This window comes from Liolophura sinensis, chromosome 7, assembly GCF_032854445.1.
Source record: "Liolophura sinensis isolate JHLJ2023 chromosome 7, CUHK_Ljap_v2, whole genome shotgun sequence".
NCBI classification, from domain to species: domain Eukaryota; kingdom Metazoa; phylum Mollusca; class Polyplacophora; order Chitonida; family Chitonidae; genus Liolophura; species Liolophura sinensis.
In genome coordinates this window covers 7185972-7205047 of record NC_088301.1, presented here as the reverse complement: position 1 = coordinate 7205047, position 19076 = coordinate 7185972, and the positions used below count along the sequence as shown (strand labels likewise).

Here is a 19076-nt window from a genome sequence, read left to right as displayed (position 1 = left end):
GCTGGTTTAGACACCTTATCTACGTGTCTAGACTTCAACTGCTCTGAAAAACATTTCAGTATTGACCTAAAAGCCAGCAGCAGCTGTCACAAGCAAGAGTACACCAAAATCTGGACAAAGATGTCTCTTTCCTTGGAATGAAAAGCTATACAGTAAGTACAGTTAACTGGAGGCAACAACATGGACACAATGCATAAAACTTGTTGGTATCCAGAATCAGACGATGAAAATTCCTTTGTGTCTTCTGGTAACTATCCTTATATATCCCAACGACTTTTGAAGGCTGCAGGCCTTAGTAAAGTGTCTAGCGCCTGTACTGCTAATCTGTACAAGCTTTCCAAGCTTGCCTTTAGCTGTGGAGGAGTGGAGGTATTGATCCGTAGGCTTGAGTCTCACTGGTTGATCAGGACAGTGTGTACAACCGGTCCATTTGTGGTCAAGTCATAACATCACTTCCTGACACCATCAACACTCACAACTAACACAGCTAGGCCTACGCCATCATAAAGGCCATAACAAAGGCCTTGCTGATATATCTTCTGAAATATGTGTTTACATGAGTTTCATAACCAGGATAGCAAATACGTTAAAAACTACACTTTAGCAGTGGGAGCTGTCCCTTTGTGATCACGTCATAACATCTATAAACTCCCACAACTAACGTATATGTAGCTAGGGCTATGCCATCATAAAGGTCTTGCTGAGTTTGTGGCATGAAGAGTAACCTATACCTGTTAACAGCAGAAACAGAATGGCAAATATGTCTAAAGCTACACCTAAGTAACGTCAGCAGTCAATGTGGTTACATGATAACATCACTTCCTGACATTATCAACTCCCACAACAAACACAGTTAGTCCTATGGTATCATACAAGCCTTGCTGAGTTTTTGGCATATATATCTGAGCTATACATGTTAAAAGCAGCTTCCTATCCAGAATGGGAAATACGTCTACAAATATACCTGAACAGCGCCCTTGGGGAGTACATAAATTACAAGAGATCAAGGAGAGAAGTTCCTGGTTTTATGAAGATGCAAGTTGGTGCATACAGCATACAGCATATGTAGGATTATAAACCCAACACTATCAGAGTCAGTTTTACCGAGCAATGTCCCATCATGGGTCTCCGACGTAAAAAGAAAAGGGCTTCAGCCCTCTACGCAAGCTTGGGCGGTGGGTGGGGGGGAAGTTGACTATTGTAAACTTAGAGCTCTCCTGTGTGTGCCCGGTGAACAGAATAGGTCCAGATCAAAATTAAAATCAGTGTTGCTGGCGATGCTGTAGATAGATATTTAAAATATATTTTAAGTCTATTGTGTAACTATATTTTATGATATTGAAGGTCATTGTTTAAGAACTATGTTGAATTAATTTCAAATGATTTTTGTTGATCACAGTTCTTTAAATCTTGTCTTTCATGTCTGTTCTGATTGTTACAAAAATACCTGTCTATTTTTGTTTGATTTTGGATGTTCTCGTTGCAATGAAAACAATTTATGGTCTCATCTTTCAAACATGTTCTTGCCACAAAATGGCTGCAATATTGCAGATGTGGGGTTAAGCCTTAATCATTGATTCATTCATTCATAATAACATGTTATAAACTAAAGGCTTTTACTAAACTGAGTCAAATTAATGAAAGTTAGATTGAACTAGGGAGGGCTCCATTAAGTTGACAGAAAAAACAACAAATAATATAACCCTAATTATTTCGGTAGAGGGATGGAGACAAACCCTAAGAAAATCCACAGTGACTTCGTTTTAACGTGCCTGGTAACTCAGTAAATCAACTTTTAATTTGTGATTCTTATTAGGCCATGGAATATACCATGTTAGAGAAACCAGAAACATGATGTCCCATCATTCTCAATGGAAACAGGCACATTCTCAAGTTAAAAAATAAGTCTCACCTGGTTGGTTAAAGTTGAAAAGAGCACTCTGGCTTTTCTTGTGTGAAATTTTACTTAATATAAACGCCAACATCACAAAAATAAAAAGGTATACATTTGAAAGCTTCATGTGGAATACTTTGTCTTTTCTTTGTCTCTGGAATGAATACTAATATTCTGAGACATCTGTCGTTGTAAGTTAAGTAATTCTATATTATGTATTGATCAGCATAGTATTGTTTAATATTCTTTACAACCAATAATCCAGTTGACAATACATTGGCCTGGCATACAGCTGAGGACCAAGGAGATGCAGGGTCCAGCCGTAAAAAAACAACTGCATATATTATCACAAATCCTTTACAGGCATAAAGGTGCCTTTCTTAGCTGTGAACTGACTACATGTCAACTACAGACATGCCATTTCACACAGTGTGTCAGCTATCAATTACTTTCAATGCATACCTGCATACCATTATGTAAAACTGTGATTGTAATAATAATATTAATAATAAACACTTTAAATATTCAGATCAGGTTAATTCAGTAATCCAGTAAAACAGTGACTGTAAATAATAATATTAATAATTAACACTTTAAATATTTCGATCTGGTTAATCCAGTTATCCAGTAAAAGAGTGACTGTAAATAATAATATTAATAATAAACACTTTAAATATTCAGATCTGGTTAATCCAGTTATCCAGTAAAAGAGTGACTGTAAATAATAATATTAATAATTAACACTTTAAATATTCAGATCTGGTTAATTCAGTAATCCAGTAAAACTGTGACTGTAAATAATAATATTAATAATTAACACTTTAAATATTTAGATCTGGTTAATTCAGTAATCCAGTAAAACAGTGACTGTAAATAATAATATTAATATTAAACACTTTAAATATTTAGATCTGGTTAATCCAGACAGATAAATACAGAAGTTACATAATTGTATTCATGATGACACTATAATTATAAAGGCTACAACAACCAAAAATCAATGTTGGTGAATTTCTTTCATATCTTCCCTTTAAACTAAGGTAGGATTTGTATGTGGACTCAAACTGTTATTTTACCACATACTCAAGAAAGTTTTCTTTTATCCGAAGGCAGTCAGTATCAAAAGGTGGAGGAAACCGGAGTGCCTTGGGTAAACCTGCCACCTTCGTAAAGCTACTGACAAACTTTCCCATGTGTGAAATACAGACTTTCATACTGTGTGACAATGTGACGTAAAACTTCGCAGATGGCCACATAAGTGCCATCAACCAATATTGTCACCAAGGCGTCCACAACCGTTCTGAGTGAGGGAATCTACAAATTCCCTGTCCGTGACAAGGCTTGACCTCAACCTGTACCTCATGTGTTTCGTGGTTAGAGGTCGTGGGACTTTAACTCACTGTGATATATTGCTCTTTCTTGCTAGGCTAACAACAAAATTCTACTGAAGTGCATTTTGTAATATGCATTAAAAAAATAAAAAGGTACTCTCTAGTCGATGTGACTTTAATGAATATTATTACTCATATACGTTGCTCATTGTTCCTGAGATTAATAAAATTACTGTCAGAAAAGTGGTTTAAAGTTTGCATGAAAGATAGGATGAAATCCTACTGGGAAATTGTAAACTTTCACGCCAAAAGTCATATTTTATGACAATTACTTGCCATGCTTGGGGGTAAGCACGAAGCATGACTAAATTTGTAATATGCCATATATATATATATATATATATATATATATATATATATATATATATATATGTATATTCTGTTCTGATTGTTATCACGATATTGCATAAATTGGCCCCCATTTGGTTGATTATAGTTTTTAGTGGCCTGTGTTGAACGTTGGTGAACGAATGTGTGTTTTGATGCCTAGATTAAGAACCAAAATAGTCTAAACCCTTGACTATTTGCCAACAAAATTATGTATGATGAATGCAGAAAGGCCTGTTTATCCTGCCTTCCTACCATGATTGGAGTCACCAAAAATCGCCTAAAAATGTGTGGCCGGCTAACTGAACACCTAGAACTTTCAGGACCTTAGCAGCCCGTGGACAATCATCTATTTGGCTGGGATGGTAGTGTCCCAGTCTCAAGACCAACAAACTAGATCCCCATTGTTTCTCACAATTTTTACGATAAAAAAATTGTCTAATAATGTTCCTCTGCCTACATGCAACCCAAAGTTCAGAACTTTTGGGGCCTATGAGGCCTCTGGTTCATCATCCTTTTGGCTGCCTGAAAACTCCAAATATGCCAAACAATAGGACATGCCACTGAAAGACCTGATTAATTTATCTTTCACCAATTAATGCTTTTAGTTACCATACCCAAAATCACCTTAGACATGGCACTGGCTATCTGAAAGGCCAGAGCTTCCAGGGCCAAGGCAGCCCCTGGACCATTGCCTAAAGGGCTGGAATAGCAATTCCTTTGCTTCAGGCCCCTCCCACTCACTGCCACAAATTTTATAAGGTTCATCCGCCCCTTCGTCAACGTGCATTAAATGAACACCACGAAGTAACACTCAGTGTGTGTATACTGTGACTGATATTAAAGCTGTCTTCTGCTGTAAGCACATGTACACGTATGCCAGTAAATCATGCAATGCATAATGATATGGAAATATCCTTTCAATGACAGACAAGGATAATTCCCCTGTGGCAGTGCATAACAAGATCATAGATTTAATTATTTATGATTAATTCAGCTCCACTGACATCTATGTCCAGAAACGAACTGCCAAGACATTTGGCTTCACAGTTTTATCATACCCCATGTAAATTGAAATTTGTGCTATAATGAGTCAAAGACTGGGTCCATTTACATACTAACAAAAGCGTACTTTCACCATGCTTTCACCTTTATATGAATTACCAGTTCATCTTACACCTGCAATTATTTCGTACAATTAGAAAGCAACAATTTGTCATTTCCCAATTTTGTAAACCTGATTACTCCTTTATAGTTTAATTTTGTTTTGTATACATATTTGATCTCACAATGAAAAGCCATAGTGACTTGATTCCCCGAGTGTTCATATATCTTAACCCAGCAGATGTCAGTATACAATTCACGGGCGATCAGGTGAGTGGGCTGTAAACACGCATGTGAGTAAGAATTGAGCATTAAGTGCACGCTGAAGGGTTGAGAATTTTATAAGCATACTCCCAAATGCTAATCAATACATCAGCTGATGTCCCATGCGCCTCCCTGCAGCTGTTAGTCTGTCTATCTGCTATCAGACTCACGTATCCAATTACACAAATTTACAGTTCAATACTGTGAACACCAACCCCAGTATAACATACAGATTAATTCTGACAGTTACTGTTTGACTATGACACACTGAATCAAAGTTTAATACTGAACTGGATACAAATGAATGAATGAATGATTAGGGCTTAACGCCACATCGGCAATATTTCAGCCATCTCGTAGCCAGTGACTGGATACAAAGCATAATGCCTGTCCCATGCAATGCAATTATTACTGTTACATACATTGTATACTGATCTTCAAGATAAGGCACATCTACTAGAAAAAAAATCCCGAATAACTATTGATCAATAGCAGGGACACTCAGCTGATTACAATTCCTGTACTACCATAATGTAAGTGACCGTGGTAAGATATGTAAGCAACTATGTGATGTAATAGCAGACTAGCTAACAAAAAGACAATATCAACCACACTCTTTACAGGAAAATACCTCTAAAAATCAAAGTAGGCTTCACTATGCACTAACATTTGACTTCTAAGGTGAGCTTTATGGACCATTCTATCAGAGGTTAGGAACTCTGACGTCACAGGAAGTTTATCCAACTCTAATCACCACCCCGAATGTTGGAATGACTCGATTTATCCGTGAGCGAAAGATTACTTAAATAGTATTTCCCAAAATTCCTTCCTTCTGGTGAACATCAGGAAAAAAGATGATGTGACATCTGAGTTCCTAGATACCATCAATATGGCTCATAAAGCCCACTATAGTTTTCAAATATTTGAATGCCTTTCAACACTCTCAAAAAAATGTGAAAAAATGAAGGGAAGTATTTTTACACATAGTTTTCAGCAGTCTTTATGATGAACCTTACTTCATATTTTAGCTTTGTTTTACTTTAATACACAGATTAAAAGCCAGATATGGGACATTTCCCAACTGTGGTTCTGGACAGGTGGACTGAAGGTATGCGCGTACCTTCACAGATGTCTGTTTTCCTATACCTACATGCATGTACCTGTAGGCATTGATTTATTTATTTATTTGATTATCATTTTACGCCGTACTCAAGAATATTTCACTTATACAGGTTGCTGCAAGACCTTCCCACGTATGGCCGGAGAGGAAGTCAGCATGAGCTGGACTTGAACTCACAGCGACTGCATGGGTGGGAGGCTCCTGGGTCATTGAGCCATGCTGGCGCTCTAACCACCTCTGTAGCAGGGATTGAAAAAATGCATGTACATGTAAGATAACAGTGACCATCACTACAACATCTTTGAGCCTGACCAAACATTAGCTAATTTCTACAGCATATTCTGCCAAGTAATAAACAAGAAAATTCTTCCTTTATCCTGGGACTATTAAATACAGTCTATGCTACTAAATACAGTGCTATATTAGTGCCAGCTTTATGAACACTGTACTGATTAACATTTAATTAGAACATTGGCAAGAGCGAAAATTGAGCCCTTTTAATTGTACATCAACTTCGTCTGCATCTATGCACACCTGATTCAGTGATCAGCTTTGTGAGAATCCCTACAATACAATTTATAGTTAATTAGATGCACTCACTTTATCGCACACCTGCACAAGCTCAGTCACAGATATGGTTTGATATATCATCAGATCATGTACATGTATTTATGTTGTATTACGCTAAAACACTGTTACTGTCTATCTGCAACAGACCAATAAAGTCGCAATAAAGATAACACCTGCATTTTTTATATTTCCTTTTTCCACAGTAAGCTGACCTTTTATTTCACACATATACACCTTTCATAAAACATAAACAAAATATTTCTTTATTTACATATCCAGTAACTATTTAATGCTGTACATTGTTGAATGTCTACAAAATAGGCTACAGCAGGCATTGCACATGCAGTGACGGTTGTATACCATAAGTATTGAGTGAGTGAGTGAGTGAGAGAGGAAAGATAACCCGCTAGACCCAAATTTGTTATTCTTACAACCTTTCATGTGAGCAATATTTATGGTATTCATGCAACCATCAATGTGTGACATTCTGTTTATTTATAACGTGACAATCTGATTTTGTGAATATGCACCTGATAAAGGTGAAGTACAAAGTTTTTTGATCCGTGAAAACCATCGGAGTAAATACATTGTAATTCACAAAGTGGCACCACCACTGATGTTACATCATTAAAAAAAACAAAGAGATGCATTTTTCCCTGTAATACTGCTTATAACACTTCAAAAATTTATTTCAAAATACTTTATTTTCACAAAGAAATCTTCCCCATTCTAATACAGTATCAGGAGAATGAATGACAATGACTTAATGTCACATCAGCAATATTTCAGCCATATCGCGGCAACAGTACCAGTTAAAGTTTGACAAAACATTTTGCGAAAACGGAAAGTAGTGCAATTGATCTAAGAAACTTATACGTCTACACAGACGTGACATCTATGACGTCTAAGCCCTGATACACATACCTTAATTCCTCAACCTTTTCGCACATAAAAGAGCAACTTTTAGCACAATTTATGTACATTCTTAATTTGATTTTAGAGACAAAACATTATCGTGAAAAGGTTGAATAATAACCAACATCGATAATCTGGACTCCTATTTGTTTTGCGTTTTTTTGGTGTTATGTGTTTAAATTGTTTGATAGCCTTCCCATGCCTGGGCAACAGTTAAATGCATGTATTTAACTTACAAAAGTGGACATTCCATGAGTGGACATGTAGATTGAACATTGGAAGTCTGAGCACAGCCATGGAGTATGGATTTTTGGCACTTTGCCAAATTCCTGACAAAAACCAATCAAGTCTAGCTGGAGATGGATCAGGCCATATTGCCTCTTTAGTGAAAGGTAATAGTAAATCAGCCAGTCAGACCCGGGCCTATATACATTCACATAACATAGGGTAAAGTGGTACCCTAGTTCAGGACTTTCATTAAGTACTAGTGATTGAGATTGGAAATAAATTGTAGATGATTGGAATGAAGGTAACTGTAGAATAGTACCATCAGGTTCACATGGATACAACCAATTACCGGGTAATTTAGAAGTTGACCATAAAAGGACAAATCATTCACAGACAGCTTAAAGCCTTTCTAGCATGATGCATATACATATATACATCTATGTGACTTTTTGGGTAACCGTACTGGTTGGGTACCAAGAATACTTTCCAAAGATTAAAGAAAGAAGAGTAACTGTTTTCAATTTTAGAGACTTGATTATCAGGGTAGGTTAATTAAGTCGATCAATAGTTTATTTAGATTGATTTAGATGGGATAGATTGAATATTTCACCTTTCTTGTATTTAGTTGGTGTCTTATAGTGGATGGGAAAAATTGAAGTATGAGACAGCATCTGCTTAATGCTAGGTTCACTGAAAAACTACTATTCAAAATAACTTAAATGGTCAATAAAATTTTTAACATTTTTTTCAACCAAGTTTAACTTTAATGAAATTTGATCTTGACACAGCTTCAGTACGTCTCCATCATAGAGAGCAAAATGTCGTCACTTTCACACTAGCTCCCTATGTCATCAGTATTTCTGTTTAATAGGCTAAGTAGTAGCCTGTGGTAGAAAATGTTACCGACATTGGTTATGAGAGTCCAAGTGATAAATCAATTACGGATGCTTTCCTGGAAATTAGACACAGTGGAATGATAAGCGTATTATTCTTCCACTGCTTGAACTGTTCATACAGTAGGCCCACTACCATTTATAAGAAACACCAGCTCCGTATCTGCGATGTCATCAAAGGCATTCCTTGAGGCCCAGTTGTTGTCTTTTTTGTCAACAGCATCACTATTTTATGTAATAAATACAATTTTATTGCTGTGGTAAAATATATTTATCTATATGTTGTTTTTCCCATTCTAAAACAATTACAACACATGCAGTAAGTCACATGTAGATCTAACGACAGGAGGCATGACATGGAGGCTTCTAGGATCAGCTCTCTTCCTCGCATTAGCTCCAACAAACCATTTGATTATTGGACTGAATATGAGTATAGTCTGGACGGGTAAAGGCTATGTCACAGCTTTTGTCGCAAATCTGAAAGCAACACATTGATTGGATAAAATTATCAAGATGGCCGCCATTTGTTTACATTTTATCTGGCAAAATCTCATCAGAAAAATAAAGTATGATGTTTTTCAGAACGCTTGAGCATTCTCATTTCGATACATGTCTGTGCCAGGTGCTGTCTTATCCTATAACATTACACCATGGCAGTCAGAATTACAGACAGCTGAAATGCATCATGAGCACATTATACACGTTGTACAGAAAAATGGCTATGACACACAATGTGTGGATTCAATTCCAGACTTCGGCAGAGAAGTTGTGGATCCTCCCCCTGCACTGTTTGAGAGGCTTGTCAGAGCGATCAGCAATACTCATGTGAACATTTTCACAGTCTGTTGTAGATCACTTGTCTTCCACCGATGTGGTGTGCAAAAGTTTGTCAGCAACTGGTCAAAGGTTCATGCTTTACCCCCAGGCAATTTCTTTCACCTCTAAATCTGATGGCCACTGTATAAAAAACACTGGCCAAGGGCTATTACTGTATGATGGGTGGTAAATTTTGACAGCCAACTTGGTAGATAGTATGTATCTTACATTGAATTCTTGGTCATGTATAAAAACCAAGCCCAGAAGTTTTAAGAGGACACAAGTATGTACTGATGAGTGCAACAACATGTTACATAAAAATCTGAAGAACACATTTGTGGTTGTGTTATGGTGTATTGAATCGAACCCTTTAATGATGCACATGACTGAGGGAGATATGTATATACAGCATGGAAATGTACTTCACACATGAATGCACTGTCAGTTGACAAGGAAATAAAATGTATAGGATAAAAAAGTTTATCACTTGATGCAGATACTTACATCTGAATGGTTTCTGCTGCATCTTCGTACACCTGTTGAAAAAAGTGAAAAGAAAAAAATTTCAGGTATGTATTTATTTATTTGAGAATAAAGAATATTTCATTTACACAATAGCAGCCAGCATCATGGTAAGAGCAAAGCAGACATAGCCCTGGAGAAATCCATGGCCACCTGTAGGTTGCTAGCAGACCTCCCTAGTTATGGTCGGAGAGGAAGTCAGCATAAGCTGGACTTCAACTCATTCACACTGGCGAGAGGATCCTGGGTCATTGTGCTGTGTTAGCATGCCAGCCACAAGGCCACAGAAGCTAGCCCCCTGTACAAGCATGTGTTTATAAAGTTCCCTATCAAATAGCACTGACTCACAGGAAATCCAGGAATGAAGGTTCTGGTACACAAACTATATGCACTAAACACACACAAAAATAGGGAAAATCTATACCTCAACATGACCAAGAGAATGGAAAATAATGTCAGAGCTTGTGTATATTAAATTAATTTACTTATTTGACTGGTGTTTTACGCTGTACTCAAAACTACATCACTTATGCTACGAAAGCCAGCATTATGGAGGGGAAAGCAGGCAGAGTCAAGGGGAGACCCCTGACCATCTGCAGGTAAAGAGTGAGTGAGTGCATGGGGTTTAACGTCGTTCTCAACAATTTTTCAGTCATATGACGACGAAGGAATCATTAGGGTGCATGTACGTGTAATGTGCCTCCTTGTTGCAGGACGGATTTCCACCGCTCTTTTATTTAGTGCTGCCTCACTGAGACGACTTACCGAAGGCAAGCAAGCCGCCCCGCCCGAGCCATAATACTGATACGGGTCAAACCAGTTGTTGCACTATCCCCTTCATGCTGAACGCCAAGCGAGAAGTTACAACTTCCTCTTTTAAAGTCTTAGGTGTGACTCGATCAAGGATTGATCCTGGATCTACCGGTCCCGAAGCGGACGCTCTACCAACTGTGCTATCCGGGCCGGTCGCAGGTAAAGATGATGTGAGTACTATGCTGCAAATGTTTAATGGGTCAGCAAAAATTCTGCTGCTTTTGTTGTACTTAATTTGAGCACTGGTACGAATTTATGAGAAAATAGTCAATACTGCTGGTCAACTCTTAAGGAAGACAATCTTCACAGTATTTCTTGGCATTAATATTTTCATGCAGTTGGAAAAAACATAAGGGAAATGGAAAAGGTTCCTTTGTATAGCAGGCTTGTCCCATTGGACTAAATATATTGATAGTGCCGCCTCACGAAAACACTTTGCCGAAGACACTAGCTAGGCATGTTGCGCCACCAAGTCATATTATATACTGGTGCTGAAAATAAAGTGAGTACTTGAGGTTTAATGTCATACTTAACAATTTTTCACTCATATGATGACAAAGGAGTCCTAAAAATGCATGTAATGTCCCTCCTTGTTGCAGGACAGATTTCCACCGCTCTTTTATCTTGTGCTGCTTCACTGAGACGACCCACAGGAGGCAAGTAGGCTACCATGCCCGAGCCATTATACTGATACCGGTCAACTGCATTACCCCCTTTATGCTGAACAACAAGCGAGGGAAGTTACAACTTCCTTTTTCAAACTCTTACGTCTGACTTGGCCGGGGATTGACCCTGGGTCTCCCGTCTCCTGAAGCGGACACTCTACCAACTGGGGCCGGTCCCTGACAATTATGGGTGGACCAGTATATTTGTATTAGTAGGCTATTAAATTAGCCTCGGTACAAAGTTTAATTACTCATGAGATAAATAAATAAACAAATACATAAATAAATAATATTAATATGGTTGGCTACCGTGCATGATAGGCCTATGCTTTAAGAATAGTCGATCTAGTCGTTTATAATGCAGAAAACTGCAACAGGTGTGATATTAATCTTTGTCATGCTGCAGGCTGACAACTGCTCGTGAATTTACAATATCGTGCAGAAAAATCAATCAATCAACAGTGGATCAAAGCAGCTTGCGCCGTTGCGGTTAACAACTCGGTGGTCAGTATGGCAGATCAGTCCCTACGCTGGGGACTGTTGTTCTCATCATGCATTTGCTTTCTAGGCGTTCTAGAATAAGTGAAAGAATGTGTGACCGAGAAGAAACGTAAATGCATCTATTAAAACAACGCCGTGCTCTGTCAACGTTCGCTTACCTCTTCCTTCTCAACACCGTCAACTGCTACCTCTGCCATTTTGGTTGTCAATGTCGCCCAAATGCAGTGAATTACTGCAAACCTTAACCAAGCACTGGTTCTTATGGCAAAAGAATTTCATCAAACTTACTTCTTCACTTAAAAACGAGAATATATACGTACGAAATTAAACCCAAGATTTTCCATGGTTTACACCGTATGACAAGCATAATAAAAGACAGAACGTAACAAGACTCCTGCCTGTATACTAGCTGAGGTTTTAGCCTAAATATGAGTTTGACTGTGTCAGTGTGTTTGGCTAAAATTTAAGCTACGGTACCTGTTGCTTGTTTGATATCATAACTGCACTGTAATTTTATTTATTCCTGTGCACATATTTACATATGTCAGCATAGATATAATTTTCAGTTTAAAAAATATTAGAAGTGCACACTGACTTAATATTGGCGACAGGGGGCAAGAAAGCCACTTAAGTATTCTATCATCATATGTCATCCATAGGGTTATTAAGGGTTAGAATAAGATTATACTGAGTCTTGAGTATCAAAGTCCAATTCCTCTCAGTAGAACTAAACTCAGCTTCATCTGCATGACTGCATGAGATGAATAAATGTACATATGCACAGAAGGGGCAGTCCGATTTTCGTTTATTAAAACTGACTAACTTTTAGCAGTTCCCATGTGAGACATCTGTCGCTTAGAATTGGACACGCCGGCTAGCGGTGTTTTCATAAAAAAGTACGATTCCGTCATGTCGAATGTGATAAATAATGCGGGGGATCCCAGGAGACCAAACAAAGTCGTCAGGTAATTAACGATGTTCATTAGAAATGACGCTGCGTCTGGTAGAAAATGGGATGTCTTTTTCTCCTGGGTTGTTGTTGCCGTTGTTGCTGTAATGCTTCTCAAAGATTGCGCTGACGTTAGGGTTGGCAAACTTTTGTTCGGCAACGGATGACTCCAAACCAACATCAACGGGCACTTCATTTAAGAAAAAAGCTGACGCACTCGCCTGCTCTTGTCAAGTACATGTATGTCCACACAAGGACACACATGGTGGGTCACTGTCTTTGAACACTACAGAATCTAGGGCCCACGCGGCCTGAGGAGTAACTGTAGCCCGAAAATCCGGTCAGCGCCTTTAGCCCTGATGACATGTACGGTTATCACATTGTGTCTGTATTTACCTACCCCATGGGCAAAGCTCGATGCATTCTGGATACTTAATATCCAAATCCATTTAGCACATGGTCTGTCCACCAGCTAGGCCTTTATGCAAATCTTCCAACCATTGACGCTTTGAAAGAGAGCTATTTGTTGTACAGCCACTTCTCGGATGCTCTTTGTGAAAACTCTACCACATGACAGCAACCTCAACTATAAAATTTCCGTATATTGACATAATTTTTGTCTCAAACATCATTACAAACTGCCCTGGTAGCTGCATCAACCTTTTAAATCAGTAGCGTCATGACTATGGTTTGGGGCCACCATTGGCTGAAAAAATTTGGCCAAACCCAAGGTCAGAGAAATCTCAGACTCTATCCACAATTGGGGACAAAAATTACCTGTCAAATATGTCTCCACAGCCTTAAGTTCGTAGAAAATTATGTTTGTAGAGTAATGAATTGCTTGTTGTATGCTAATGATACCAAGAACCACTGTAGTGTTTCATATCTGGCATTTTCTCAAGCACCCATCCCTCTCTGAGGAGAATGCACTTTTTGGGGACCAAAATCAGTATCGGTTACAATCATATTGATCATTTCTTGCCCACAGTGATTTTAAATACCTCATTCCCTACATGGCATTTTTCTGGAGAAAGGCCATTAAAAAGTTCATCTTGACATCTTCAGTATTTCTTGTATATTTACATGCATTGATTTTCTCTAAGGTGTACTAGCGTACTCAAAAATATTATATCCTGAGAAGTGCACCTCCCACAGTTGACTGAATTGCCTCCCTTATTTCAGATACAAGCCTGCGCCATCAGGAGGACCACTCGAAGACCCTACCCCTGATTACATGAATCTCCTTGGCATGATCTTCAGCATGTGTGGGCTCATGATGAAGGTAGAGTGATTATCCTTCATAATACTATTAATACGTGCCAAGAATGGATGCACTACTAGTGTTATAGTATAACAAATAGAATATTGTAATAATAATGAGGCGCTAAAAGCATCTGAGATCAGTTTTAACTGTTTCCACTCGATCCTGGATCATTATCTTTATTCATTATTATTATTGAACCAAGGTACCCTATTTTATGTACACTGTAGCTGATTTTTCTGCAAAGTGTATCCCCTGATTCCTTGTGTCTGGTTGTCATTCTTGGCAATTGGGCACAGCTGGGGTGCAGTGGGGTAGGGGGAATGTGGTTCATGGGATTGTGCATATACGTGTGTGTGACAAACCAAATAAACACGCTCTCGCTTCACTGAACAACGAATACGGTCTCTGCATATCTACTATCAGAATTCATCTTTCAAGTATGATCTGCAAGAGCAAGTCGTACAAAACACAAATATTTATAATTTTAGACACATAAATATAAATGATTGTTGCATTTTCTCCACTTAGTTATTGTTTTACAGTGATATCTAACACATCTCACACCTTTAAAGCATATTGGAAGACCTCAATTTTTGTCAAAGACATCACAAAGACAACACCTGAAAATATCAGACATTTTGACCCGTGACTCACTGTTACATTTATATTATCATTTCTCTGTTTTGCAGTTGAAGTGGTGTGCCTGGGCAGCTGTATACTGCTCTTTTATAAGTTTTGCCAATTCTAGGACATCAGAAGATACAAAACAGATGCTTAGCAGTTTTATGTGAGTAACAGTATTTCTCATTGTCACGGTATAGATGATGTTAATAGTTTAAAACAGGTGAAAGGAAAGTAAAATTTAAAGAAAGTTTAAAGTGCCACTCTGTTCAGAACACAGAATGGGTAGAAATATTACAGTGATATGAAAGAAATCCTAACACCTATGTTTCAGTATGATTTTGATGACTAATACTATATAACCCATATAACTGATGATTCTTTTAAAAACAAAATCTTCGGCTGTGTCGGTAAAATTTGTCTGACCTGACATGATAATATTCCCTGTATGACGTCGAATCAGGCAGATGTGATGTTGAGTAAGGCATTTATGCTGGGATGACATCAAGAGCGTTTGAAAGGGCAGAGTCATTTGTGGATATACGTCAGCGATTGATGACGTCATGTGTTCGTGGGTGACGTCACACCAGACAAAGTGGAGGGGACTGAAATATTTTGTTTCCATATACTCTGACGAAACGTACAATATCGGTTTTAATTCACTGCAATATTTTCACAATTTAGGAAAGCAATTTAGACTATCCCAGTCTTTATCAATTCACCTTGCTTTTAAGACACAGATGTTTTGACACCAAAGCAGCTCTTTAAGAAGGGAGAAACTTATAGGAAAAAAAGCTGATTTTGTTAAATTGTAATGAGTTTTATAATGAGTACCATTGTGTTTTACCAGAAAGAAGAAAATATGCACCAAAAATTTAGGCATAAGCATATGTATTAGTCAGTATTTCCAAGTTGACTTTGTAATGATATCATGATTTATTTATTCATTTGATTGATGTTTCACGCCATACTCAAGAATATTTCACTCATACGGCCAGAGTTATGGAGGGAAGAAACCCACAACCATCCACAGGTTGTTGACAGACCTTCCCACGTACTACGAATTCACAGTGACTGCTGGCGTGCTAACCCCCTCAGCCATGGAGGTAGATACAACGAGCAGTCAGCATGTGATAGTGGGATTAATATAAATGAGAACTCCACACTACAGTGTTGCCAATGTGTGGGGTGTCAGGCCCGGTGTCTTTGGCATTACAGTGGGACTGAAATACTGTATTTTGGCCTTTTGAAAAAAAGGTGCTTTGAGACTTGTTTAAAATAGAAGATGATATCCTACTGAAGAAAAATGCCAGTTTCAGCCCGAAAACCAATATTTTTGTGATCTTTCTGATTGTTTTTGTGAAATTTTGAGGGTGAATACAATCTATCAACAAGTCTGTGAACTGATGGATTAAAGTGAAATAACAGTGAATTGGGTGTTAAGCTGTGAGCAAAAAAATTGCTATTATGGTTCATTGTGTTTTTTGGTTTTCTCCCTGTAGGTTGTCAATATCAGCTGTGGTGATGTCCTATCTTCAAAACCCTCAGCCGATGCAGCCCCCGTGGTAACCCAGGCAATTTGTCATCCTCATTGTTGTTGTTACCATCTTCAACAACTGCCTTAACATCAAGGAATTTACTCCATCTGAGCGAAGAAAACAAAGGGTTTTTACGAATGAATTTTGACCCCTTTAACTAAACCTATTGGGGTATCCTTGCGAGTTGGAACTCTCCAGAAAGTGAATGTTTGAAAGTGTGCATTCTGGAAACAGTAACAGTTGGCATTATAAAGGCAGTCCAGCGGATTTTAATGTTACCCCAAAAAAAAGAAAAAAAGTCGCTATTTCCACTGTGACATGTTAAATTGGTGCAGTTTGTTTTTATTTTATTTGTGACATGTTTATTTGGACAGTTGTACCTGAAAATCGTCCAATAAATGGACATGAGATTTTAAACCCATGCCTTTTAGCACAGGACATGTGTATCCATTACATTGTGTGGCACAAATTGTGGATTTGTAGGAGGTGTGGAAATGGTTTAATAATAAAGTCACACAATTTACGAAATATAACAATAAATATTGTGCATCTGGTTACAAAAAAAATATATATAAAAAAAAAATCCAAAGAGTATATAAAAAAACATGTGCAGCAGGATTCTGTGCAAATCCCTTGTAACTTTAAAATTTTGAAAATGTTGTAAGGATTGTATATTGTAATTCTGTTATAAATACACTACTCAGTTTTGCTGGATTTTCATATTGTGTAATAAAACAAATTCCAGCTAACCATGAATCCGTCTTCTTCACTTTTCATGAACAACCAAAACCAACAGAAAAACAAAGTCCTCCTCCTTTCCACTCCATATAAGAAAAAAAAACCACAATGAATGCTCAATGCTTTCTCCCAATGTTTTGAATCGGATGTTAATACAATTCTGTTAACTTGTTCTAACAGATTATGTACTGTAATTTTATTGGTCAGATATTTTAATCTCAAAGGGGAAAAGCAATCATGTCGTTATTTAAAATTGGTATCTGAAACTTTGTAATTTGCAAAATCGGGCAGTGTAACTCAGCATTCAGTGAAAATGTACCTATTTCTCCGAAAGGACTGACAGCAACCTGTGGATGGTCATGGGTTTCCCCCGGAAACTGCTCGGTTTTCTCCAACCATAATGATGGCCACCGTCGTATTAGTGTAATATTCCTGAGTACGGCATAAAACTCCAATCAAATAAGCAAATAAGTATTATCCGCCATCTCAACCCATGGACCCTCTGCTACACCTATAATTGGCTGGGATAGTCTTTGTTTGCCTTTGTAGGATGCTCTCATCACTACCCTACTGACCACCGGCCTGCATAGTCACTGATCAATGTATAATTAACATTGTTCATTTTATCCACATGCTCCATTCGAGTAAATATTTCACAACTCGTATAGACTGTATTTCCACGGAAAGTAGTTACATACTAAATTTACGCCAAAATGTGAAGTGTTCTTAATCACAACCTTGAGGGCAGACAGTTTTTGTCTCTTAAAACATGTGTACGCCTGTATAGCCCCTGGATCATCGCCCCTTTGGTTGAGATCCTGGCCCCCACCCCCTCCTTTTCATTTCCTTGCTTTATTTTAGGAAGCTGGGGAAAGAGAGAAATTAGTTGGGATGGTGGAGCAAAACATAGGGTGCCCACTCGTTAGGCTGTCCTTGCAAACCGGATCTGACCAGTCACAAGCAACTGGAGTTTGGAGTTAAAGGGAACTCGTTAGGACTATATAGTGGGAAGCAAAATAGCCATAAAAAAAAAAACATTTTTGACCATTTTGACGCTCCCCTCGGCTGCTCTGGTTTTGTCCTCTGAGCTAATGTGTGATGGAAATATACTGCACATGTATACATATCTGTCACTGACATGAGTATTACCAACAGAAATTATAATTTTTACAACTGATTTGTTAACATAGACCTTAATAAAGTTATGTGAAGACATCGCGGCTGTGCGGTCGTTTGCATTGTAAACCACTGCGTTCAGGCACTGTAGACCTACTATTGACTGACTTCAAAGCAGGGGTTTAGCCAAGCTGTTAGGTGAGGGTGTCTCACTAGAGTGACCCAGGAGCAATAGGCCGGGGTCGAAGGGCTGCCTAGGCCCCAAAAACTCCAGGACCCTAGATTGCCGGAGATGCAATCTAGAGGCATTCAGAGGTCTATGTAATGGAGGACAAAATTTAGTCAAACAACTGTTCTTTATGTTATCATCATTTTTGTTATTTCCTCTGAAAATTTTACATGTTCCTGTTGTATGAAAGCTGCCTTTGTACATTGGGCGAATGCCATTAAAGCCTTCTTGGCCTCTGCAAAAAGTGCTCCAGCGCCACATTTATATCAAGGTGTCCGTGTGATGCATAAGACATCCTGATCAGCTGATCCAGATGCTCTACAGTTAGCCGCGTCCTCAGCCTCGTCTTTGTCCGATTCTGGCACGAAAACACGCGCTCTGCATCAGCGTTCCCCACCATCATACAAAGGCAAAGCACCATCAGTTTGAACATTTCTGGAGAAAGAAAAACACATACTTTTGTTACTGGCCAAGGCAGGAATACTTTGTGAGAACTTTGGGTAAGTACGTAAATTTAGGGAAAACATGCTACTGTAATACAGCACAAGAGATAATGTTTTAACAGTTAAAAATCAAGTACATGTAATTTATTAAAGAT

The 19076-nt window shown here is 38.2% G+C and overlaps 2 protein-coding genes across 2 annotated transcripts in view; one reads left to right on the top strand and one right to left on the bottom strand.

Annotated features, from left to right (window-relative positions):
- LOC135470227 (tetratricopeptide repeat protein 39B-like) overlaps window positions 1-12208 on the bottom strand; it is a 46073-nt gene extending 33865 nt beyond the window's left edge. The window contains exons 1-2 of the mRNA XM_064749042.1: window positions 12182-12208; window positions 10027-10058 (exon numbers count right to left, since the gene is read on the bottom strand). Coding sequence (XP_064605112.1) covers window positions 10027-10028 — 2 coding nt within the window. The 5' untranslated portion in view covers window positions 10029-10058; window positions 12182-12208. The remainder of the gene's footprint in view (window positions 1-10026; window positions 10059-12181) is intronic.
- Window positions 12209-12869: 661 nt separating this feature from the next.
- Window positions 12870-17151, top strand: LOC135471525 (PAT complex subunit Asterix-like). Its single transcript, XM_064750791.1, has 4 exons — window positions 12870-12988; window positions 14155-14254; window positions 14926-15023; window positions 16360-17151. Exons 1-4 carry the CDS (start codon window positions 12933-12935, stop codon window positions 16424-16426), a joined length of 321 nt encoding a protein of 106 aa, XP_064606861.1. The 5' UTR covers window positions 12870-12932; the 3' UTR covers window positions 16427-17151.
- The last annotated feature ends 1925 nt before the right edge of the window (window positions 17152-19076 follow it).

Bases quoted from the DNA above. Each gene is read 5' to 3' on its own strand.
- LOC135471525 (XM_064750791.1), top strand. From the start codon at position 12,933: ATGTCGAATGTGATAAATAATGCGGGGGATCCCAGGAGACCAAACAAA. The intron at 14,255-14,925 runs GTAGAGTGATTA...TCTGTTTTGCAG, and splicing joins TGTGTGGGCTCATGATGAAG to TTGAAGTGGTGTGCCTGGGC. The intron at 15,024-16,359 runs GTGAGTAACAGT...TTCTCCCTGTAG, and splicing joins CAGATGCTTAGCAGTTTTAT to GTTGTCAATATCAGCTGTGG.